This window comes from Plectropomus leopardus, chromosome 3 (assembly GCF_026936395.1).
Source record: "Plectropomus leopardus strain MGB_pleo_1.0 chromosome 3, ASM2693639v1, whole genome shotgun sequence".
NCBI lineage: Eukaryota > Metazoa > Chordata > Actinopteri > Perciformes > Serranidae > Plectropomus > Plectropomus leopardus.
The window spans coordinates 11,013,961-11,038,966 of record NC_142178.1 but is presented as its reverse complement, the minus strand read 5'-3'; the positions used below and the strand labels follow the sequence as shown (position 1 = coordinate 11,038,966).

At 38.7% G+C, this 25,006-nt stretch overlaps 2 protein-coding genes across 3 annotated transcripts; one reads left to right on the top strand and one right to left on the bottom strand.

Annotated features, from left to right (window-relative positions):
* Positions 1-3,321: 3,321 nt before the first annotated feature.
* LOC121942567 (GTP-binding protein Rhes-like) lies at positions 3,322-7,659 on the top strand. The gene has a single exon (XM_088075584.1). The coding sequence runs from the start codon at positions 3,623-3,625 to the stop codon at positions 4,247-4,249; it is 627 nt and encodes a 208-aa protein (XP_087931710.1). The 5' UTR covers positions 3,322-3,622; the 3' UTR covers positions 4,250-7,659.
* A 417-nt stretch (positions 7,660-8,076) lies between these two features.
* LOC121942066 (phosphoribosyl pyrophosphate synthase-associated protein 1-like) lies at positions 8,077-24,086 on the bottom strand. 2 transcript variants are annotated; one of them, XM_042485155.2, is made up of 11 exons: positions 23,394-24,086; positions 20,406-20,458; positions 20,212-20,278; positions 17,065-17,237; positions 16,005-16,120; positions 15,780-15,835; positions 15,389-15,534; positions 12,586-12,627; positions 10,190-10,260; positions 9,633-9,779; positions 8,077-8,576 (listed from the first exon to the last, which is right to left on the bottom strand). In XM_042485155.2, exons 1-11 carry the CDS (start codon positions 23,555-23,557, stop codon positions 8,418-8,420), a joined length of 1,194 nt encoding a protein of 397 aa, XP_042341089.1. In that variant the 5' UTR covers positions 23,558-24,086; the 3' UTR covers positions 8,077-8,417. The 2 variants fall into 2 exon arrangements, with proteins under 2 accessions (XP_042341089.1, XP_042341090.1); XM_042485156.2 differs by lacking the exon at positions 12,586-12,627 and having other exon boundaries at positions 23,394-24,084.
* Between the last annotated feature and the right edge of the window lie 920 nt (positions 24,087-25,006).

Sequence of the window (25,006 nt, the reverse complement as noted above, 5' to 3'; positions counted from 1 at the left end):
AGCAACACTAAAGCAGCTGGAGGACACTTAGAAAAGAAAAAAAAGAGCAAGGTTACACGGAGGCATACAAATCAAAACACAATGGCACATTCAGCACAATAATGTCACGACGCTGGTTATGCAGACAGAGCAACCTGTTGAATAGACGCTGAAAACTAAATGGGTGAACCACCAGCAGAGCAAATTCAAAAACACAGAGATATTCCTGCATCAGACACGATTCATGTAATACTTTGATCAGAAATTTTTTCTTGATTTTTTTTGCTATATGATGGTCTTATAATGTCATGTAAGACACATCAGAAGTGGACATCGGTTTCAGTCCATCAGGCAGTGCCATCTGGTGATAATCATCACTACAGGGCAGCATGACCGCAAAAAGTAATACAAGAAAAAGGCCTTGGGTATGAGACATTATGGCGCACAAAGAAAATTTGTGCAAGTACACAAAGTGAGTCCAGTGGCGACAGATGGGAGAGCCAATTTTTGTTTTATTTTAAGCTCTTCATGGCGCCGATTTTTTCCATTGTATGGGCTCAGTTTTAATTTTACATATTTCTATGGCATTTTCCATACACAAGTTGAGTATCAGAGTATACAGTATGGCACAATGGCTTGGTACTAAAAGGGAATTAACAAAAGAAATATGTATACTCAGTGATCTGAGTAGAAGTATAATGTCGTATAAAATGGTACTGAAGTGCAGTAATTGAGTAGATTTAGGAGTTACTCTCCCCCACCCCAACAGTCCCAATCAATTTAATATATAATAAAATAAATATATGAATATAATGTATGAAAAAATAATAACATTTTAAATGAAAATACTTAAATTATGAGATGCCTGAAATGTAATTTTAAATGTTGGCATTGTGCCTCACTATATTTGCGTTTTTCAGAAACATACTTTTTTGCAGCACTGTGTCCAGTTTTTCTAGCTCAGTCTCGGATGCATGTTGCCACTACCTGTTTGCAACAGTCATGACCTCAAGGCCTTTTTGAGATAACGTGTTGCAGAGAATGATACGAATGCAAGGGAACAGTGTTTTTTAACATTTGACCACTCAAATCTAATCGCTTCAACACTGAGTCTAAGTGGACGTTTGTGTCAAATTTGAAAAAATTTCCTCAAGGTGTTTTTAAGATATTGTGCTCACGAGCATGGGATGAATGAATGGCTGAACCAATAGACAGTCAGGTCTGTGGCCCTGCGAGGCATAATAAAAACATACAGGCAGAGGGCTGAGTCTTAAAAAGGGTTACTGTTTTTACTATTTATTGTTGTTTTTGTCAGGAAAATTCTGCCTTTTAACTGTCTGTCTTTAAACAAGTTATCATTTTGAGCCTTAAGGTGGGAAGATGCATTTCTTAAGCCACCGCTCGTCCTGGCAGTCAGGAAAATCTGAACGACAACCCTACTTTAAATTCTGCAGCAGTGACTGCAGCCATTAGTGTTCCTCACTGTGTGTCAGGCCAGGAAAGTCCGCAGCTAATATTCCCACAGTGCTTTGCTCTGCTCCACTGCCCATCAGGTACAGGAGCCCTCTGGGGAGACAGCGTATGAGTGCATATTAAAAGTGTGTGTCGGTGGGACAGTGAGAGGGAGCTCATCTTGGTTCCACGCTGTTGCCTAACTTAACAAGGCAGGCAGAATCACAGTCTGTGGAGTCCCGGGGGAAATTTAGGAGGATCACGAGTCACACTCACTAATCTTGAACAAACTCTGACGAACTGGAGGCAGGCAGGATTGGCTCTCAGTTGGTTACAGGCAATGCATCATATCTAATTGGACACCAAGGACAGCTGAAGGTGATTCAGTCATGCCTTGCCATGAATGACTGAACTGATCTACATTATCAGCTGCTCTCTCTAGATTTTTTGTAACAAAATGTCATTGACTTGAGGACAGATGATGTCTGCAATGGCATTTTTAAATATATTCCGAATTGATGGGGAGCAGCAATCAATTTTTCCAGGAAAACTCTTTGTCTGTTTGCACTGCCCTCCTCACCTTACAATGACCTCATGTTTTATTGTATTCTTTATGTCTTTATCAGAAACACAATCCATTATTCTTGAATATTGCTGTGTCTTACACATATTGTTTAAATGCTTTAATATGTCTTATGTAAAGCACTTTGGAATCGTCCTGTTGTTAAAAGGTGCTATGTAAATAAATGTGCTTTTCTTTTCTGTTATGAATGAAAACAGTTTCCGTGAGTACCCACGAGTGTCTCCTTTACAGACCTGCCTACTGTATCCTCACCCAAGGCCATTTTTGTCCAAAAAAAACAACATGCTGTGTTTTTTTCCAATATAAATGTGTTATTTCTGCCTTTTCTTAAAATTAAATATTTGAATATTTCAGCATTTCATCTATGGATTACACAAACAAGATATTACCGAAAAAAAGACGAGGCACTTGTGGATTTAATGAGCCCAGTTAAATAATTAAATTATTTTATTCCTGTATTTTGACCCCAAAGTAGCCATTTGTTTACAGTAAGACTATTAAAAAAAACACTGTATACATTTTATGAAATGAACTATTATAACAACTAGATTAATCATGAAACTTTACAGCCACAAACTGCAGACCCTGAGATTTAAGAGGATTTATGTGTATTAATGTCCAGAACAGAAGTGCTCATCATCCAATTGCAAAAAATGACAGAAATGTCCAAATGTCACTGTTTTTGACTCAAAATCACAGCATGAATTGGTGTTCCTCAAGATGTGTTAATGTGGTATTTCGGAGGGATTTTCGTCCATTATTATCAGTTTTCAAGGGATTAATGATTGGATGGACATCAGATCTTTGGGGGAGGAGGGATTTGCTGCCTTTTATACGCTAGTTGGAATTCTGGTAACTATCAGTTTCTTTGCTGCAGTCTAATAATTGGTTGCAGAACATGCCAAACATAATCATAGAAAGAGATGTTTGAGCTTGAATAACCATTAATGACACATCCTGTAGGTTAACAAAGGTTTAAAGTATTTATGGCATGATCCTGTGTAATTAAGTTAATTCATCAACCACAAGAACAGGATGGATTTGACTCTGTATGCACGGGACTGTTTCCAAAAATCAAAAAAGCTTATTTTGATATTTGTTTCTTCGGGTTTTCCATGTTCTGCCTGCCGTTCAGTCACTTTCAGACATCACCTCTTTCTCCTCCTGAATTGGCCGGGTGCACTGATTTACATACTCCCTCATCATTGGTTGCCTGGATGCTACACTTCAATGGACTGCCTTCTACTGATTGGCTGCAGCTGCAGGAGGGCATGGAAGCTCTCTATCAAAACAGGCATAAAAGGCAGCGTGTGGGATCAGACACAGAGGAGCATCTTATAAACAACTTCGAGAAGCTTTGACACAGAGCTGCTGCCAGCTTAACAAACCTGGAAGGTGAAAGATAGCAAGGAAAGAAGCTTAGAAAGACGACTCACAAGTAACTGCTGAAAGGAGGCTTTTTTAAGGGAAACTATTTAGGGAGGTGGAAGCCAGTGACAGGTGTTAAAACTTGCAAGGTTTAAAACAGCTGCTGTAACCCCCAAGAGGAAGTGAGACAGTTTTTGGAACATTTTCTTTCCTCATTTTGACTAACAACCAAAAACCAGCATGTCTCTGGAGGTGAAGGAGAAGACCCAGGTGCGTCTAGTGTTTCTTGGGGCAGCAGGAGTGGGTAAGACAGCCCTGATCCAACGCTTCCTCCAAGACACATTTGAGCCCAAACACAGGCGCACAGTGGAGGAGCTGCACAGCAAGGAGTATGACATCGGTGGGGTCAAGATCACAGTAGAGATCCTGGACACCAGCGGCAGCTACTCCTTCCCCGCCATGCGCAAGCTCTCCATCCAAAACAGCGACGCCTTCGCGCTGGTGTATGCAGTCGACGACCCCGAGTCACTGGAGGCTGTCAAGAGCCTCCGAGACGAGATCCTGGAGATCAAGGAGGACAAGTACACGCCAATCGTGGTGGTGGGGAACAAGGTGGACCGGGAAGAGGAGCGGCAGGTGTCCAACGAGGACGTGCTGTCAACCGTGGAGATGGATTGGAACAACAGTTACCTGGAAGCTTCGGCGAAGGAGAACGCCAACGTTGTAGAGGTGTTCAAGGAGCTCCTGCAGCAAGCAAACCTCCCAAGCCGTCTCAGTCCTGCACTGCGAAGACGCAGGGAGACCTTTCCAAAAGACACCAGCTTTCGGCCGCCCATGAACAAGACCAACAGCTGTATTCTGTCGTAATGACGGACAGGAGGAGGAGAAGTGTTCTGTTTCATGAAGGGACAAGAGGTGAGAGCACGCGATGCTGCTGGTCAGAGAAGGACAAGAAAGAGTAAAGCTTGGACTTTAGTGACTGAGATAAGAGACTCTGAACCAACAAAGACACTTTAAGATTCACAACTGAGAGGAAAAGGTGAAGAGGTGAATGGTATTAAGACTGAACTTGTACAGACTGCGGGTGGAAAGAAGGAAGCTGCATAATTACTCAGTTGTTTACTCGATGTAACGTTGTTGCTGCTTATTTGGTGACATGCTGCTGGTGTTTAGATCAATGTGTACCTTTTGGATTATAAATGCAAATGTTCAAGATTTTTAGACTGTTGCTTACGGACTGTTTACTGAGAGAAGTGTGTGTATATTTGTTGTGGTATGTGCAAAAGTTTTATGTGTCATGTAAACTGTCTTAATTTAAAAATTCAGTGTATGTAGCACATCGTAATGTTTACAATTTTGTATTCACTTCTAATTTGCTATCGAGCATGATATAACTCTTATGTTTAAAACAAAAGAAAAAAGTGGCAAAATGCAAATGTAAACTCTAAATGCACTTTTTATTTTCAAATGACAATTCAAACGATGTTTTTATGTTGTTTTTTTTCCTGAAATAAGATTTTTTTTTATCACAAATGTTATTATTTTGCTGTTTCTTTAACATATGTAAGTGGAATGTGTATATACATGTGTAATAAAAGATATAAGCACAAAAAAGTGAAATTTGTCATGTGAAATAATTGATACAGGAACATTAACTGCTGAGAGGCAAGTTCACTTTTAAGTACATAACTATGTAAAGGTGGTAAGTTATTTGAAGTAGATGATAAATTGATCATTTATTACTTGAAAATGTAAATCGGATTAGTGCACCAATAAACTACAAAATGTAGAAATAAATGACAGGACACAGAAAACAAATCAAGGTCATGGAACATGGTGCAAAAATACCATTTTCTAGAAACGGTATAAAGTACTGTATTGAAGCACAGCGGTAATTTTGACTGAACAAATTTACATGTTTGAAGAATAGCTATGATTAATATCAGAAATGTCTCCCTGAAAAGATCTTTTTAAAATCGGTCACTTTCAGTATAAATCTTGTTAGAGCAAAGAGATATTTTCAGGCTACACATATTCTGATGTCCTTCAGGTAGAAAGAGGAGGAACAGGGAAATAAAACTGAGTGTAACAAAAAGAACAGTAAAAATTAGAGGTAACTATGTGTTTATGCTAAGCATATGTTACTGAGCCATGAAATATTTTTTGGGCGGAGTCCCGGCACATTCACTTAATGCTTTTACAACTCCTGCTCCATGGTGTCTTAAAATGTAACAAAATAAGCCAACGGGAGCCAGGAAAAAAACCCATGCTGTTCCAGCCTCTAATGTGATTTTTGACATAAGTGACTCAAACTAGTAAAATAACATGTATAGTGGACCGAAATTAAGAGTATATGCTTTACATTTCTCAGCTGACTGCATCCTGCAGTATAATGAGACCTCTGCTGCCATCTGTTGATGAATAACATTTATTACATTCACAGAAGCTAAAGTAGCTCAGTCGGGTTTTATATAATTTGATTTTTTACTTACAATTTTCAAATCCAGACACAGACTCCCTCATTATTGTCATCACTGTTCTAATAAATAAAGAAACATGTGTGCTGGTGTTATTTTCCACCATAAGTGAGGAGTGGATTAACTAACAGCATGTACACAAACAGAACTGGCTTTTTGGAACCTTTAAACACACTTTAGCTTCTTGTAAACTACACCAGAGTAGAACTACCAGGCCAGGAAAAGAAAACTGATCAGTATTAGGTGATAACAGGAAAGGTTACTTGTTTTTTTCATGTTTACAAGATGTTTTCATTTTATAACAAGAAACCTGTTTGATACAATATTCTTATTTATCTTGTTAGAACATGAAACATTTCACACAATAATGTGATCCCATTTAATGTAATGTAAAATGTGATAACAAGATAGGCCTAAATAAGTATCTTATTACAAGACAAGTTTCTTGTAATAACATGAAAACGTATTGTTTATGAAGTTAAGTTTATGGTTGAAATGTAAAAAATCTTGATTTAACAAAAATATCTTGTAAAAAATATGAAAAACATTGTGCTGTAACAAAAAAGTCTTGTAAAAACATAAAAAAAAAAAAAACATCTTGGTATGACAAGAGACTTAATTAGGTGATACCGATCTGTCTTTTTTTTTCTGGCCTAGCAGTTCTCGCTAAAACAGCCTGGGTAATATCACAAAAGCTTTAACTTCAGATGAAAGCAAGTATGACATCCTAATTAAGGAGGCAGCGTCAACTCAGCTAACTGGCTCCAGGCCTGAGGGGACAGCAGTCAAATTTAAGCATTGATATCATGAAATTTGAATACTAAACAGTTCAGCAGCACTTCAACCGGCTGATAAAATGGATCCAGTTCCTGAAATAGCATGTGCAAGGTTCCCCTAAACGCAACCTGCCGAGCGGAGACAGTTGAAGTGCTCAGGTCCGAGCCTACCCACACGCACACTACTCCATCAGATTAGACAGAGTTTCAGAGTTTCCTGTTTTAATTTGAGGAAGTGGCCGGGTAAACGTTTGCGGGCAGTTCCTCTTTCAGTCCACATTTAAACATTCTTCCGCACTCAGCTTGTGTTCATTTGCGAAGGGAAGGGGGCCTAGAAACTTCACAGTCACGCAGGTGTGTGGATTTGTCATCTCGTAACGCAGATTTCTACTTTAATGTATGTCTGAGATGGATATCTGAGCATTTTTTGACAATCAGTTTACGTACACTACCTTTACTTTATTACTTTTATTAGCATTCGGTGGTCAGATTTTAGTTGGAGTGAGGGAAGTCATTCATAGAGTTGTTAATCATTTTCTCAGATGTCTTCGCCCCTGGACTTGGTCAAAGCTCCTCAGCAGGTTAAAGAGACTCTGAGGCGTTTAGAACAAGTTCAGGGTCCTGGGCAAAAAACAGCAAAATTATTTAATAGAGTGTGTCATGAAATTTCTCTTTTGCCAACATATAAAAGGAACTATTAAGGCTTTTTTTTCTTTGTCTGTAGAAGAGTAAAAATAGCTGTAGTGTGTCACATGTCTATTTTTAATCTGACTGAGGATTTATGGGTCATATGTCAGTGTATAAGACAAAGTTGTAATAGCGAGCTTTTTGATTCATGAATAAAGAGAAGAAATGAATATATTTACAACTGAATTTCTATTCCAGTCAGAATTTACATTGGAAGTCAGCTTACACGCTGTCTTATTTTTTTTAGTACGCAAAAAGTTCATTTACTTTTTGTGTGAGATATCGTCACACAGGCGAAAGCAGGATTTACAAAAAAAAAAAAAAAAAAATCAAAGAATCAAGGCACATTGCTGCTATCAAATCTTGGAACCATGCCCGCATTACTTCCTCCACCTTACTATATTTCCTGATCGGTGCTGCACTGTATAATAAACTGCAACCATAAAATGACAAAATAGCTCATGCAGCGCAGAGCTCTTTGGCTTTACGATACGCATTTTTAAATCACTTACTAAACAGTAGTTTGACATTTAATGCTTTCTCCCATGCTTCATAGAGCAAGCTGCCTGAGCTGTGACTGAAACTGCTACTGAAAGTTTAGGTTGAGGCGTGAAGCCACTCTGAAATCTCTTCACACTTCCAACGCAAAATGCAAACCACATGTTTACCAAGGCCACCTGTGATTTGTGTGCTACATTCATGTCCATTCAGTCACTTTAAGTCTGTGGGAAAAAAAAAAAACATAGACAGAACGTAACTCACACAAAAACTGTTTTATTTGCCGAATTTTTGCAGGATACTGAGAGGCTGCATATGATACAGTATGTGGTGTTTGTTTGTTTTCAGATGGTAGGAAGTATATATTAGTGAAGTGAAACAGTGTGTGTTGTTTGTTCAGTCTATGTAACATATCAGAGGAATAAAGCAGAGCTTCATATGTCACATACGGTGAATACAAACTACTTCTGTCAATGTGTTTATCGGCAAAACAAAAACAAACAAAAATTCAAAAAAAAAAAAAAAACTGCAACAATCTTGAGTCTTGGTCACTGGTATGTGTGAGTGCAGGAATGTATATGTAAAGTGTGTGTTGCCTCAGTCATCCACGGCGATGTTGCGGAATAGATAGGCCATGGACTCTCCGTTGTGGATGCGCCGGATGGCCTCAGCCAGGATCATACTGACATCAACGGTTTTGATTTTTGGACACTGCAGCTTCTGCACCTCATGAGGTACAGTGTTGGTCACCACCACCTGGAGGTGCAATACAACAGCCTTAGTGGGTTCTCAGGTAGCACTGTAACTTCTTATCAAGCAAAAAACTGACCAGACAATCTATGGGGCTTCTTCTGAACTTGACTTTTTGCATTTTAATAAATCCATGGTACACACACATTTTTACCAGTGATTTTTCAAAACTTTTAGGGCTATATAGTGATTATAGGGTGTGTTATACTCCAGTGTGTTATGTCTTAGCACAGGCATTGCATTTAAAATGAATACAAGAAACAGAAAAAAATAAAAATGAAAAACCTTTTACAGGCCTGTTTTTCTAATTTCATAACCGTGGAACCCCGCAAATCTGAAATGAGCATTTGGTTAGTTGGACTGCTTGAGGTGCTATGTACCCTGGAAATATTCAATGCATGACAAATGCCACATGGAAATTATATTCTCACATAACTCTGCATTTTAACAAACCCCAAACTACATCCGAGTGATTATTTCTTTCATGTCAACCTCACTCTCATGAAATAGGATTCCCAAATAATCAAAGCCAGTCCTCATGCTCGCACGCAGGCTGAATTCAAGGCAAAACACACACTGACAAAGGTTATTGCAAAAATAAACATGATATCTCACTGTTTAAGTTCAAATCTATCTGTCATCAGGTTTCGGTGATGAGGGATGTAATTTTTTTTCTGGCCTCATATCTCCCTGAGACATTAATCAAGACAATAGATAACCATGAAGAACAGCATAAAAAGTCTTACAAATGGAGCATGGAAAATTAGGAATGGGTACATCACAAAACTGGAACTGAAGTGAAAGTTAATTACATAAGTGATTAATTATGTTTTTCATGTTTTCCAGAGAGAGCCAAAATGCTGATCTACAGTATGGATACATGCACTGAACTGATGGGATATGATTACATGGAAGATTCTGCAGATCAAATTAAAAAAAAAATCAGTAGATCTGTTTACTTTGTGTAGTCATAAGTCAACATTGTCCTAATTTTCACATACATTTTCATACATTTTCCACACACCTTTAAGTTCAATGATAAAACCCACACAGTGATTTTACCTCATCAATTGCAGACTCCTCTATTAGCCTCGGTGCATCTGCAGACAGCAGGCCATGTGTAGCCATGATGTAGATCTTGTAGGCTCCCCTCTCCTTCAGGATTTCTGCTGCTGCGACATAGTCGTCCACATCATCTATGATGTCATCCTGAGAAAGTGACCACAGAGTTAGGCATCACACAGGTACAGCAACAGAAAAAGATGTCCATGTCAGTGTAAATAACACTGAAAATCTGACATCTCTGAGAAAAAGTAGAAAAAGCACCAAAACACATTACTTAGCCTTGCTGTAATATTCTGTGGTAATCTCTAGTTAATGAGAATCATCTGCAATGAACTGACTGAACCCCAAAAGACCCGCATAATTACTAAAAAATGCCACATGGAAAATAATCTTTCACATAAATTTGCATATTAACAGTTTATTTAATGATTAATATGTAAAAACCTCTTATAGTATGACATAATATCACCCCCAAAATTAAAACCATTCCTCACGCTGCATCATTCCAACACAGATGTTTTGTGTTGTTTTCACATAAAAGTTTGAGGTCTTACAACAATGATGGCGATTCTGCCTCCTACGTCTCCAACAACAGTGATCGGTGGCTTCTCCTTCGCCATCATTACTGAAAGACACAGTTGAAGGAATGTTACTTTGAGGAAAAGAAGTCAGGTCTGTCCTGTGACCCCAATCACGAACAGATTCTTGAGGTGAGGTTAGGTTAGGAGAGATTCGGTGAGAAGGGATTTGGTTAAAAACCTGCAAACATCATGCAAGATAGCTCTGCCCCAGCAAGCCTCCAGCTGCCACAGCACCACTTAAACACCAGCAGGCCACTGAAGACTTTTGAGAACGCATTGTGGGACACGCTTGTGCTAAATTCAAACCAAGACTTAGGATGGGTTTCCGTGGTGCAATTGCATGTGGCTGCTTTCGGTATAGTGGTAGATGGACAAGTGTGGGTATATAGAGCAGAGCCTCTTTTAGGAACCACAGACCAGGATGGATCATTATTTGCAATCTAATAAATTGCTATTTTTAACAGATCACAATATAGATGTTGAGAATATAATAACTTATCCTGGGGCTAATCTAGAGCCCCCAAAATCTTATTATCTCAACTCAGACAGTAATTTCAAATGTATGAACGGATTACAGGGATTTCAAATAATAATCGATCCAGGTCTAAAACCCACCACTTCTGACTTGTTAAGTCCCCGACAACGCCATAAACCTTCTTCCAAACAACAGCAAGGCACTTGCAGAGGTCAGTTCCCAAATCCATCCAGCAAGGCCTCTGTGCAAAACTCAAATTTACAACTTTCTGAACAGCTACAGAATTCTGCGTTAAAAAAAAAGGCAGCAAAGGAATGAGAATCCAAATACAATGATTTTGAGTTTTTTTCCAAACAAAAGAAAAACTCGGAGCACACAACTCAAAACTTATCAAGATGCAAAAAACGGAAAACACAAGCAGAATTTAAACAAACAACAAATAAATAAAAACAGAATGAATGTTAGGCATGGGTATTACTGTGTCACTTGGCATGATTATATTCATGTTAAGCAAATAATGAACTACAAATCTCTAGTTCATAATCAATAGTGTGCCAAGTTCATAAACTAATCTAGTAGGAGGGTTAATTAGCATGAATCATTAAATGTGATGCTATTTCATGTCTCTGAGTCTTAAAGCTCTTTTCTTTTGTTATATATATATATTTAGCACGCTAAGGATTACACATCTGTGACAACTAAGATAACACAAGTCATATCTTTCATGTCACAGTTTACCACTCCTGTAATAATTCTTCATTTCACAGGAACGAAATTCATTTCGACTGAGTGGATGTGAAACTGAGGGCTTCCAACAATTATCACTGCAAGTTAAAAAAAAACGTTGGTTTTTTTTTTGTTGTTGTTTTTTAAAATCTATGATCCAAGTGTGCCTAAATATTTTGGGACGCTGCAGCTTTTGAACAATGTTAAGTATTTTAGCAGGCAGCAGGTTAGCTTCAAGTGCCAAGTCTCCTCTGCCCACATTCTTGTGTGCCGGCTCAAAACCTGGGACAGACATGTTACACGTTTCATTTCCTCATTCATTTGAATTTTGTGCAAAAAGTCCTCCATGACCCAGATATAAACTCACATGATGAGTTCAATTGAAAGAAAAAAAAAAGATAATCTGAGCCCTGCTCTTTCTGTTGTTTAAACAGATATGTTGCTGAAAAGACAGAAGTGCTGGCTGAATAAATGAAATGTTTGACCTAAATTCCTTTCAAACCTCAGCAGTATGCTAGGGTCAGCTTGTGAAATAACTTGCATCAATAAGGATGACATCAATATTCAAGGCAGAGGCCAAAAATAAAATGGGCTGACAGTTTTGCGGCACTGGGCTGAGACATGCATAGATCTGAGCTTGAACTGCAGTAAAATGCCAACACAATTATATACAGTTTTTAGAGCCTATGTGGTGTGAGAGAAGCTCCTCTTTTGCTGCACTGCTGGTTTAATGAACAGCAATTTAAAAATATAATGAATGAGTTCGCATGACGTGCTGTAACCATTTCCATTACAACAGAGTCAGAATAGTAATTATTCTAAATGACTCAATTTTTGATCCATCCATTCATTATCTATACCCGCTAATTTTTAGGTTGTGGGGATGCAGCCTATCCCAGATGACACTAGATGAGAGGCAGCATACATGCTGAGTAGGTCACCAGGTGCATCATTGCGACCAAAACTTTAGCACACAAGTGTTTATGAGAGTTTATGTTACTGTTAACATTTTTCTTTCCCCCAAAGATACAATTAACACTAATTATATAATTCTATCACTGTGACTTAAAATCGTGAATTAATGGAAGCCTTCAGTAACTCATATAGTCATTCCATGCAGAGAAGCATCAACAGGAAGCACAAATGCATTCAAGCGTCATGATCATACTTGGGAGCTCTATCCCAGGGAATGGAGCTTGATATCTGCTGCCTGCGTTTGCAAAAGATAGGATGGAAGAGAAAATGTTAATGCACAAAAAGACATACCACAAACAGAAAAAACACTATATAGCACATCAGTGACTTCCGAGAACACAAACTCCTCCACTGTTTTTCAGAGGAAGGCGTAAAATCCCAGCAGCTGTGCTTAGCGGTAATAAGCCTTTCTTTACCATGAATTGACATTTTTCATAATCAATGCATGTGTGCAGGCAGAGAGAAGGCTGTGATGAGTGTGATTCAGCCCCTGCTGGAGAAGAGAAACTGACATAAAACACATTTCAAAGTTGAGGGGGGAGGATGAAGAGGAGGATGGTAAATTCAGCTGAAAAGAGAGCAAACGGGACAAGATGAGATGAGGAGGGAAATAAATCTGGCTGAGGAAGAAAAAGGGGGAAATGTCAGTCACTGCCTGCAGTATTTCACAGCTGGCTACAACATCGCCTGGGGCAGGGCTGACCTGAAACATGCTGAGAAAACTGTGTGTGTGTTACTGCAGGGTCAGCAGGGGCATTACTCAGGTCTTAAGCTGGCCATTTTAGGCAGAAGACTGAAGCTGTGAGCAAAGGAGCAGCCCTGCTACTGGGCCTTACTCAGAGGTATTTGGATCCTAAAAGAACAAAGACAATGTCATAAAAAAAGATCCCGAGATGTAGAGTTAATCACAATATTGTAATATCGCACTATTGAAAAAGCAACAGCAGGGGACGGCAAGATGTTCATGTTTTTTCTTATGGAATCATTCTGTTTTCCCCTTTCAGAGGTTTTTGTGGGTTTTTGAACATAGTGCAGAACTCTTTAATAAGTTAATTTTTTCCTCAGCAGTGGTTTGTCAGGTTTGAGTTGTGGAGTGGATTACTGATTAGTCAATCAGATCTGAGATGAGGAGCTGCTGCACAGGTGAGTGAAAGCACACTTTTAGACCCAGCTCAATGTAAGTTAAAGTTTACTTTCACTATGCCTAGCATTCTGCTGTCTGTCTGTGCCCAGAGCGCAATAAATAACTGCATGTTACATTTAGTCCAACAGCGCTCTAATTGAAAGGGCCAGCTCCAAAAATATTAAATCATGTGACAACAGATGTTATCGAGGTGGGCAGTACAAATACATAAATAAACGAAAAGAACGATAAGCAACGCATATTTACACTCTGCCACAGATGCCAGTTGTTTTATAGATGCCCTGGGTGCCGAGTAATGCATGTTTGCCTTTTTTTTTTCTGGCCACAGAAAGTAGAAAAATGTTCAACTTTAGGTAGAACACTGCAGCCACATGTCACTGTTACTGTTACTTTTTACCCAGCCGCCCAATCACAGTTGAAGGAGGGGTTGACCAAATAGCCTACCATAAAAGACCATCAGTCACGTTGATGAACAACAAGGATGAAGAAATAAACACTAAACCCACACAAAGAGCAGATCCATTCTCTCTCCCCTGGTCTTTCAGCCTTTTCGTAACAGAAACAAGTACCCCACCTTATGCAGATTCTTTTACTTCCGCAGATATTCTGTATCACTGTAACCACACACAACCAAAGAGTATTAACAGAAATACCCTATTGCACCTCTTTGCCCTTCTGTGTTGTGCATTTAACAATAAACAAGTAGTTAATCTGTCATCTTTATCAATTCAAAAGCAGCTATATATCTAATACGGGTCCAAGAATAAAGTTTATTCACAAATCACTAAAATCAAGTACTGAACTGCAAAAAGAAAAAAGGAAAAAGGAAAAAAAAGATGATGAAAATGATGATGATAATCCCCCATATTGTAGTATTGAGCCACCCTTAATAAGCACTGGGGGAATTCCTTTAATGTGACAGCCCTACCAAGACATCTGTGAGTCCTTATGTTTACCAATTTAGGGAACTAAACTTTGGCTTATGATCGCTGTGGCTACAGACACATGAGCAGCAGATGTTAAATGTACCTTGGCATACATGCTTCTCACAGTCTGATAATCACACGGCTCAAAACTCAAGCACTGAAATCCCCCTTTTGGAAATGTAGCTCTCTACATCACCCAACAAAAGAGCTGAACTGGCCAGCAGATACAGTTTCTCTTTATTTGGCCGAGACAGTTTCATAGGTGCCAAGAAGCTTTGGCATTATGCAGATTGTTTCAAAGGGAAGTTTCCTGACTGCAGTCAAAAAACTCCATCATTTAAATAATCAATTGACAATTAAATATCTGCTAATAATGCAGCAGCAGCATACAACTCTATGACTGTCTTCATGCCTTGCTTGACAGAATAAAAACACTTATCCTCTTTTTCACTCTTTCTGTATGCATAAATGGACAGCGACCTCAATACAGCACAATGTATGGATGGGTGCCACTTTGTATGCATGACCTGTGTCATAAATAAACATTAATATTCTTCAGGGAGAAACTATCATTGACCGGAAAACAAGTCGGACCTGGCACTCATTATTGGACTATTAGTGAAAATAAATGATGAGTGATTAAAGCTCCCTTGGCCGAGTTTACACATTAATTCTAAAAATTCAAAACATCCAAGGCACACTCTTGGTGTCTTGGTGAGGTACCGGACCAAGAGGAGCTGACTTCGAGGAATATATACAAGTTTACCAAGAGTCAAAACAAACATTTAAAACTACTTTAAATACAACCAGTATGAAAGAATCTGTCATAAAACTGATTTGTTTTCAGTAATGCCATAACAAACATCTATAAATGACTGACTGATGAATGTGATGAAACTGGGAAACATTTGTGTTGTGTGTCTTACATGGCAGCTCCAGGCCGGTGTGTCCTGTGGTGGTGCGGGACAAGGGGGGAGATTGTCGTCCATCAGCCATGTCTGACTCAGAATGATGGGCCTCCCCGTGCATCACTGCCAGCCCAAGCCGCAGCCTCTCAGCGTAGGACTGAGCTCTGACACAGACGGACACAAGAGTCAAAGAAACTGACACACAAATGAACATGCAAGCAAAAAGCAGAGAGAAGTTTGCACGGAAGCTTGAACATACCTACAAAGTGGTGATATAAAAATACAAATGCACAGTGAGAAATTCATGCTAAAGAAGGACACTTTTCACTATGACTTTAGTATAAATGACACACTTGTGTTAAACAGAAAATGCAACAAGAGAACTTTCAGAGCGAGGCTTTATCGTTACCTCTTGGCAGCTGAAGGGGACTTTGCAACAATTATGGCATTCCTGTAGTCTGGGATCTGAGGAAGGAGAAAGTCTTTTCAATGCTTAAATATAGAACTGACCCCATTATCTTACATAAGCATACATATCTTTAACAATGAATGAGTTCTAAAACACTTTTTTTGTACAGCACAACACCATTATTGCTGTGATGCTGTGCCTGCAGTCAGTGTAATGCAGACTCACCTCCTCCTGGATGTATTGGATGAGGAAGGGAGAAGCTCTCAGGTTGTCAACAGGGAAGCTGAAGAAGCCCTGGATCTCTTTCTGGTGGAGGTCCATGGTGATGATGTGAGTTAGCCCTGCAACACCAAAGACACACACACACAAGTTAGTATGGCTATAGAACTAATTTCAGCAGTGTTTGGAGCACAAAATTACAGAGCTCCTCAAAGTCAGATGTGCATTTGCATGGAAATTTGTGCCCATGGAATCGATAACCTGCACAAACAGATTGATAAACAATAACAACAGATTGCGAAACTGAATGCAAAGTTTTGGTAAGACAAATGTATTATGCATCTGGCATTGTCAATGTAAGTTGGAAATTGTGAGTATGCAAAAACATGTAATATGTTAAGAGGTGTGCAATGTAATACATCCCCTGGCCTCTGCTGAGCATCAAATATGCAAAAGGACTTGCACACTATCTCATTTGTACTCGTTCTAGGTGGCTGTGTTATGTGCAGCTAAAGCTGGGGACAACCCTGAAAACAAGCTGAAACCTACAGAGACTGAACAAATGGCACAAAAAGACTGTTACCACCAACTTCCACACAATTTTTCATCTGTGACAGTCAGGAAGTAGCATGAAACTTACATCAAAGTAAATATACCAGAAAAAAAACAGTAACAGCTGGAGTTCTGTTGGAAGACGACCCTGCAAATCCCGCGAGATGTTTGAGTGTTCTTGTGCCAAAACACACATGGACAGCAGCCAACAGCTTGCACTAAATCTTTATATATCCAAAACTATATGATTCGATCTGCCGACTGACGACAGCAACCGAATGACGACAGCAACTGACCAAAAATGGAACAGACCGGGTCTAACTTGATCCCATCAGTCGTCACGAGCAAATAATAGGCTTTCCGGTCATTAACATGTGACCCTGCCCTAACAGTGCACAACACGTGTTGTATTAGTCCATTTTTTCTAATGTTAATCTTTGCATTCAACTTATGGGTATAAAATTTAAAAAATAATCAATGAGCAAAAAGTTATGACAAAGAAAACAGTCCATACCAGCTTTAGCCAACATGGATGCTAGCAGCTTGCAGACAATGGATCCTCTCTTCCTCATCTTGCACTGCTTGCTGTACGGAAAGTAGGGAATGACCCCGATGATGTTCTTGGCACAGGATGTCTTCAGGGCGTAGGCCATAACCAGCAGCTCCATGATGGCCGTGTTGACATCTCTGAAAAACAACACATTCAAATCCAAGAGATTATAATAGATATCACAACCTAAAAACCACTATCCTGTTACACAATTAACATGAGCTTGAGGTCTGCCATAAGAATATAAGCACAGAAAAATATGCTTGATGAGCTGATGGGGATTGATGAGTCAGCAGCTTAATATTTGTCAATAAGGTCAACAACCTACAAACCTGCTGTACTTCAAGTAAACACTGTCTGGCAATGACTAACCAGTTTTTATCTCCATTGTTTTCACATATCCTGCTATAAGACTTCACCTTACCTGCTATAAGTCCGAGCCAAAATTGACAAATAGTTACAATAAAAGATTTCATTGCAACAAAACAAAAACAGATTTGACTGCAGTGGTAAACATGACTGAAATATAAAATAATTTTCTAGACAAAAAACATCCAAGTAAGAAAATACTACCTCATGGGACATTTTACAATCAATACCCCTGCTGCCTTGAAACCAAAACCTTGTACTGATGTGAGCTTTTGATGCCATAATGTTTATCATTTTGTTGACTTAGAAAGATGAAGGCCTGTTGGTGTAACCGGATAATATATGTAGCCATTTTTGGCCTTGACTGCTTGTTGAAACTAGAGATCCCATAATGTGACACCCCCCCCAATGACCTCTGGCTATCTTTCAGAGCATTAGTCTTCTTCATAGCAAATAACTGATTAACAAGGACAAACAGAGGACTCAGACTGCTGGAAATAAAATGTCAGAACAGTGTTTTCTTTCCTGTTTACTTGCTTTAAACTTTCCTTGCATGTGAACACCCAGGGCAAATGCTTTAGTGGTCTTGAATGTAAATAAAAAAGACAAGCTTACCAGGGTCACAGTAAACACAGAAGAAATGTTTTGACTTGTTTCAGTTGACTGTACAGTGATGACAAATGCAGTATACTGATATAGCTACTGAGTGTAATGTCATGCATTTTGCAAACACTATTTTGTCACAGGCTCTTGTGTATATAACAGTATGTAATAAATACTAAATGCTTAAAAACCACAGCATGCACATGTGGGGTTGATGCCCAAGAGTGTTTTTCTTAATCCAGAAATGTATTATGCACTTTGGATGGCTAACTGACACTAAAGAGGATGGCACTTGTAATTTTGTATCTTCACTAAACAGAGGCAGAGAGAGCGTAAAGGGAGATAAGTGGAAATACTCACGTCTTATTTTCTGACAGCTTTGTTAATTCCTTAATTGATGGAGTTACTATGCCAAATACTAGCCATCTATGTTCACACAGTCAGTCAGTCAGTCAGTTGTGGATATACAAGTTTTTTTTTACTCGTAAAAGAAGGAACGCATTGGCACGAACATCCTCTCATGCTGAGTCAGGAAAAACAAGGTGTGTCAATGTCTGTATGAGTTATGTGAATATGATATAAGCAGAGCTGAAGTTATAAAAGCTAACATAATGTTTCTTTGCATTGCGCTGCGGTATGCCGGAGGCTCGGGCGGCGAGCTGCGTGTGATAGTGTGTGTGAAGTTAAGGACACAGAGGCCAACCCTACTTTATTGCTGTTTATCCCTGCAGCACAAGCTGACAGGTGGTGACAGATTGGCAGTCGATCTAATCAGTGCCCTCTTCCCTTTTCTCTGAGATCCCCTATGAACTCGTTACTGATGCTCGTTTTTTTATGGATAATACATAAACTGCATATGGGCGTCTCTGCCTAAAATTTTGTCAAAAATGCGCAGCCTCTTACATTCATTAGTCACATCTTGACTCATATGTTATTGTCATGTTAAACTATGAGGAGATGCAGATTTTGGTAATAAAAAATACAATTAGGGAATAGTATTGCCATACAAAAATGCAGCGTGGTTATTAGATAAATTACACTCAAAGGTGGGTTTTTTGGTTACTCTGTGGCAGACACAGACACAGTTGTCCTGGCCAACCTTAATATTAAGACACAAACAGACACAGAGCTACATGCACATTGGGAGACATGTTACTGGCCAACTCACAATATGAGTCCAACACTCACTCTTAATTTAGCAGCTTTTGTCTCCACCAACTCCCAAGAAAAGTATGACAGATAGATGTTTAGTGTTCCTTGTTATTAAAGGGTAACTTTTTTATTTTTCAATCTGGACCCTTTTTCCCATGTTTTTGTGTGACAAATGGGAACAACAATTTTTGAAAATAGTCCAGTACTGAGGGCTACAGCCAACAGCAGCGAAACAGGCCGCGATTAAGCACCATCAGTTTATGTTGACTGAAAGTGCTTGTTTTTACCACCGACATGTTCAGACTAAAGCCTGACAACATTCTGGAAAGCTACCTTTATTGTTAAAGAGTAAGATTCTTTTTGTCTAACCAGAAACGACCCGCAAAAACACACCAGGCTCCACTTCAATAAAACATTATTTAGGTGTGTATAAAGCGATTGTATTTTTACATGTAACTGGGAGAAGAAATGGTTCATTTCAACCAAACCAGAGTTGGCGATTGTTGGAACAGTGGAAACATAAAAGAAGATGTCTGCTAGTTTTATTTTGTCCACTTTTAGTGGAAGTAAACGGGCAATGCTCTATTGCAGGCAGAGATTACAATGCAGCCTGCTTCACTGCTACCAGCTGAAGCAGTCTTGCTCAATACTGGACCAAGTCTAAAAATTGTTGTCCCCATTAGTCACTGAGACACAAAAACATGGAAAAGTAGGGTCCAGGTTGAAAAATACTGACCCTTTGGCTTTTAACTTTGTAAGTCTGTTATTTTGTGCCAGTTAGGTAGATGGTATCAGAGCATTTTTGCAGAGGCCGATGAGAGTGGACCAAACCATTAATTTGCTGTAAAACCAAAACAATAAGGCCAAAAAGCTCAGCAGAGTTGCAGAGTTAAAAGAAAGTCCTCTGAGAGATCAACACATTACATAGTGGTACAATTCTCTGTGAATACAGAACATTAAAGCATCAAGAGCACCTTTGTGTCTCACCTGGGAATGGTCTGAATGATAAAGATGTCTTGTCCACGAACAGACTCTTTCACATCCACTCTTGTCTCTGAAAGCAACAAACCACAATCATTGTGGGTTCAAGAGCAAAGTCTATTGAGCCCACACTAAAGCATGCTTATTAATCTAAGAGGTCGACTGAGGAAATGAGAGCACTAAGGATTTATCAGCCTTACCTTTATTTGACTCTTGACAAACCACTGACCTGCCCAACTCCACACCCAAGCGTCTAGGGAAAAACAAACAAACAAAAAAAACAACAAAAAAAAAGTCCACAAAGTGTTAAAAACACATACCTTTATACTGTATGTTCCATTAATTGAAGTGTGTTAAAGTTAAAGTGTGTAAGAGAGTTTCGTTTTTGTTATTGTGACAAGCAGCCTATTGGACCAACTAAACCACAAAAGGGCAACAACTCAAAGAAAATAAAACAGGGTTGCAGAATTTATATAATCAACAATATATTCAAGTCATTTGTAGAGTTAAAATGATTAATAGTCAATTGACAAAACAATAATTTACAACTATTCTGGTAATCGATAAATGATCATTTTTCCAGCAAAAGCACCGAACATTCAGTTCGAGGACCTGACGCTTTTCTCTTTTGATTCACTGTAAACTGGGTTCTGGATGGTTGGTTAGACAAAACAAGCAGTTGAAGACATTACCTTGGGCTTCAAAAAGAAACTTTGTTGGACATTTAATAAACAAAAAATAAATAAAAGAATTCTAAAAAATTTAAAAAAAAAAAAAAAATTTTTTTAAATTTAAATAACTGTAAGATAACTTTGCCATCTGTGACTTGCAAATTTTACATGCCACAACTTCTCAACCATTTTTAACTTCAGTAGTGTAAATGGGACAGCCTTAGTCTGTAAGTCTGTCACCAGCAAAGAGGCAAAACATCCGCAGAAAGCACTTGGCACAAAGATGGACTGAGTTGATTTCAGTGCAAAACAATACTGAAGTCAAACCCTGAACAAGCCCAGACATCATAAATACAGCTGTGCCTTTAGGTGGATAATTATGCAGTTAATTTTAAAATCAAACAGGCAGGCTCTGTCGGGACAGTCAGCAGGGATCCGGCTTGGCAGGACAGGCCTCTCCGCAGCCTCGCCCTGTTTACATCCCTCAGCCTTATTCCAATATTTGATATAGTGCCTTCATCTCTAATAACTACAGTATAATTGAGAAGACAAACAAAAAGAACGATCAAAGAAAGTAGGACATTAAAGAATTACCTCATAAATTGCTTTCTATTAGTCATATTCAGTGAGGAATTACATGGTCTTAAAAATAAGGACAACGTCAGTTCCAGGGGGTATTTATACACATCCAGTCACCCAAAAATATTCAGTACTGTATTCATTAACATTTTCTGTACACTAGTGTTCTTATTTAACCTTTGCTCCACAAGTAAAATCTACTTGGCTCCAGAACCGCAACATAATCTCCCTAATAATGTTCTGCAGTGTTGCCAAACAGTGAAAACTGAGAAAGCTGAGCTCTTTTTCACTGGGAGAGAAATGCAACTCCTGCTTGGCTGTCCGACAAGTCCGCAGGGTCAGGAAAAACATGGCTGCTCCCTGATTTCAGCAGGTCAACAACAAGAGAGGATATTGGTGTTTGCAGAGATCTGGGTCAGTGTTACCATATCATGCAGATGAATCTTACCTGGTTTGACTAGTTTTTCTACTAAACCAATAAGTACTTAAATGCCCTATGAATCATCATCCAGCGTACCATATCAGTATGCTGCTTGATAAAGCAGTATCTGCACAGTCAGCTCCTTTCATCAGAATAATTCTCACTGACATGTCCTTTGAATATCCCACTTCAACACGCAGAAGACAAAAAACAAGATAAGTTGCAATACCGGACGACAAATCATTTATATTTACTATTCAGCATTATGTTTTTTGTGCTGTAACTGGTTATCTCTGATGACACTTTTAAGGGAAAAAAATAAAACATTTCTTTAGGCTTAATAAATTTCCAGAAAAAGATATTTTAACTGAAATACTGTAATAAGTATATTGTATATTGTATATTGTATATTGTATATTGTATATTGTATATTGTATAAGTACTCTGTTTGCCATTCCATCTGTTACAGTCAGGGTTCCCACACATTTTTATGGAAAGAAATTCTAAACTCTTCTGGGACCCATAATAATAATTTTTAAAAAACTATGCTCCACTCATGCTATGTTTTTCAAACATTTATCAGAATCAAACTCTATTCGAATACAATTTCTGCTAGCTGGCATACATGGAGTTCGAGATGACACCTGGGGAGAAAATGAAGAGACACACGTGACAGTAAACAAAACATCACACAGTCGCACATTAGAGCTGTGTTACGTCAGCAACTACAGAAAATAAATGTACTGTTATGTTACATTACTTTGAAGATTATTCATGGAAGACTGCTGTCATTACACACAACAACCACAACAACAACACAGGTGCAATATTACTTTTACTTTTAAACATTATTTTCACTTATTTGATGCTCTGTTGTATCTTTTTTTCCCCACTGTATTTTTGAAGCAATCTAGCACAAGAATTTCCTTTGGGATTAATAAAGTTCTTTCTTATCTTAACAAAATCATGATTTTTTCCCAAATTTTAGATTATTTTTACTATTCCGTGACTTTCCAGGACAGGATAATTTGATTGTGAAATTCCATGATTTTACCAGGTTATCTATGCCTATGGGAGCCCATTTTCCCACTTAATTTGAGTTCTCATCAAAAGTCTTGTGTAGTGGAATTAACATCACATTATGCATCAAATTAATATCACAAATACAATCAAACTTCTGGTAGCATGTAGACTACATTGCATGATTTGCATGAATTCTTTTTTTGCAGTTCTGAGAGTTTGTTTCTTGAAGGATGTGTTGTGCCATCACACCATCATCTCGCTGACAACGTGACGACCCACTAGCATACACACATGCGTCTGCGTGTGTGTGTTTGTACAGCTTCATTGAAAAACACTCAGTTCAAAAGAATACACAACCTCGCCTCAGGTAACCTGCAGCCTGACACAGGTGTTCAGTCAGCGACATGGCAGGTAATAAAGACAGGTCAATCCTAAACGTTACAGACATGAAATAACATAATGATGGTGGTTTTGTAATAACAATCCTCACTTACTCTGTGATCTTCTTGGCCAGCTCAGTGCAGGCGGTGGTGGAGTTGGCAGAAAAAACACGGTAGCCACTCTTTGAAACATTCATTTTCTTGTAACCATACGACAGCTTTGAAGTTTGAGAGTTAGAGACCAGTGACCTGTGACCCCCAAAACGCCTAATAGGCATGTTGCTTTTGAATCAATGTGGAAGGCTATTTGGTTACGTTTCCCAAAAAAAAAAAAAAAACGTGAAAAAAAACTCCTTCGTTATTACCTGAAGAACAGTTTCCACACTAAAAATCTAAACTATGGGTGGTTTACACTTCCACCATGCAGACGCATCTTTAAGTAATAAAACACAAACCGTGCTAAAGCTGTTAAAAACACAACACCGTAAAAACAGAGCAAAAAAACAAAGCGCACATGCTCCACATGCAACGCTCGTGCTCGTGTTAGCGAGTCAACAACCACCCTCACATCGACAAGCGGCACAAAAAAACACCAGGTACAGCAGATGGAAAGCTGAGCTCTGTTTCCATGCGAGTTACGAACTTTTTGCCGTCTACAAAACACACACACCGGTTTATGTTAGCATGAAGACCAAGAGAAATGTAGCAAAAACTCTTTCTGGCGCTGCTACAGTGCAACAACTTCAACACTCCTCTGCTAGCATTCAAATGTAGCTACTGTAAACTTTGTAGCAATGCGGTCGCTGCAAGGAAAAAAACGCCACGAGCACATTTTCATTGGGTGGATAAAATGGGGGAGTGACTTCGAAGAGAGCCAATCAGAGACTGGATGGAAAGAATAGAGGGCGTGTAAGATCTATTTTTGGACCAATCAGTGCGTGAGATTTGTATGACCACAAATTAAAGCGCAACGACCTAAAAAATGCAATGGGTGCTGGCAACTTGTTTTGCCCTACGATTATCCTAACAGGCAGCACTAGAGTGAGTTGGAGAAGTTTGTAAGGTAATCTTTTAAGTTTTTTACAGCCTCACAGGCAAGAGCGCATAGGTTGAGGAACAATTCAACTAACAGGACTAACAATTCAAAAAACAATGTTATTGTTGTTAGTCCTGCATCCACTTTTTGTAATGTCTGATGTGAAATGTAGTATGTAAAATGGTTTTGTTGTTTCTATAAATATTGTTGTAAATCTTTTAATTTCAGTGTATTTATGTGAAACAATGTAGGCCTACTTCCTGGGACAAAAGACACATTTCAGAAGATTCTGAAAAGTCCATTTTTTAGGGACTCTAGTGTTGACAGTGGAGAAAGACTGACACATTGTTTACTTAAGTAACTGTTAAATCATGAATGGATTATGAGAGAATGTGCACAGACATGCAAAAGGACCCACCACCTCTCCTAAATAGAAGCAAGACACACAAATGTTATAGTTGTTTAGCTGCTTTTTGTATTTATTTTGTGTTTCTTGGTGGTCATTTTGTGTCTCTTTGTAATTGTTTTGCCCATTCGTGTCTCTGTGTTAATCAGGGGATTAACAGAGATTTAAGTATGAGTATATGAAGATAAACAGGAAAAAAAGTAGGAAAAAAAATCCAGTTTCATAATTATTTTTTAAATTGTTATTTTAGATATATCAATCATCATAAAGCTTGAGACAAATGGC

Bases quoted from the DNA above. Each gene is read 5' to 3' on its own strand.
- LOC121942567 (XM_088075584.1), top strand. From the start codon at position 3,623: ATGTCTCTGGAGGTGAAGGAGAAGACCCAGGTGCGTCTAGTGTTTCTT.
- LOC121942066 (XM_042485155.2), bottom strand. From the start codon at position 23,557: ATGCCTATTAGGCGTTTTGGGGGTCACAGGTCACTGGTCTCTAACTCT. The intron at 12,628-15,388 runs GTAAGACACACA...TTGCAAACGCAG, and splicing joins CACCGGCCTGGAGCTGCCAT to GCAGCAGATATCAAGCTCCA. The intron at 10,261-12,585 runs GTATGATCATGA...TGTGTCTTTCAG, and splicing joins CCCTGGGATAGAGCTCCCAA to TAATGATGGCGAAGGAGAAG.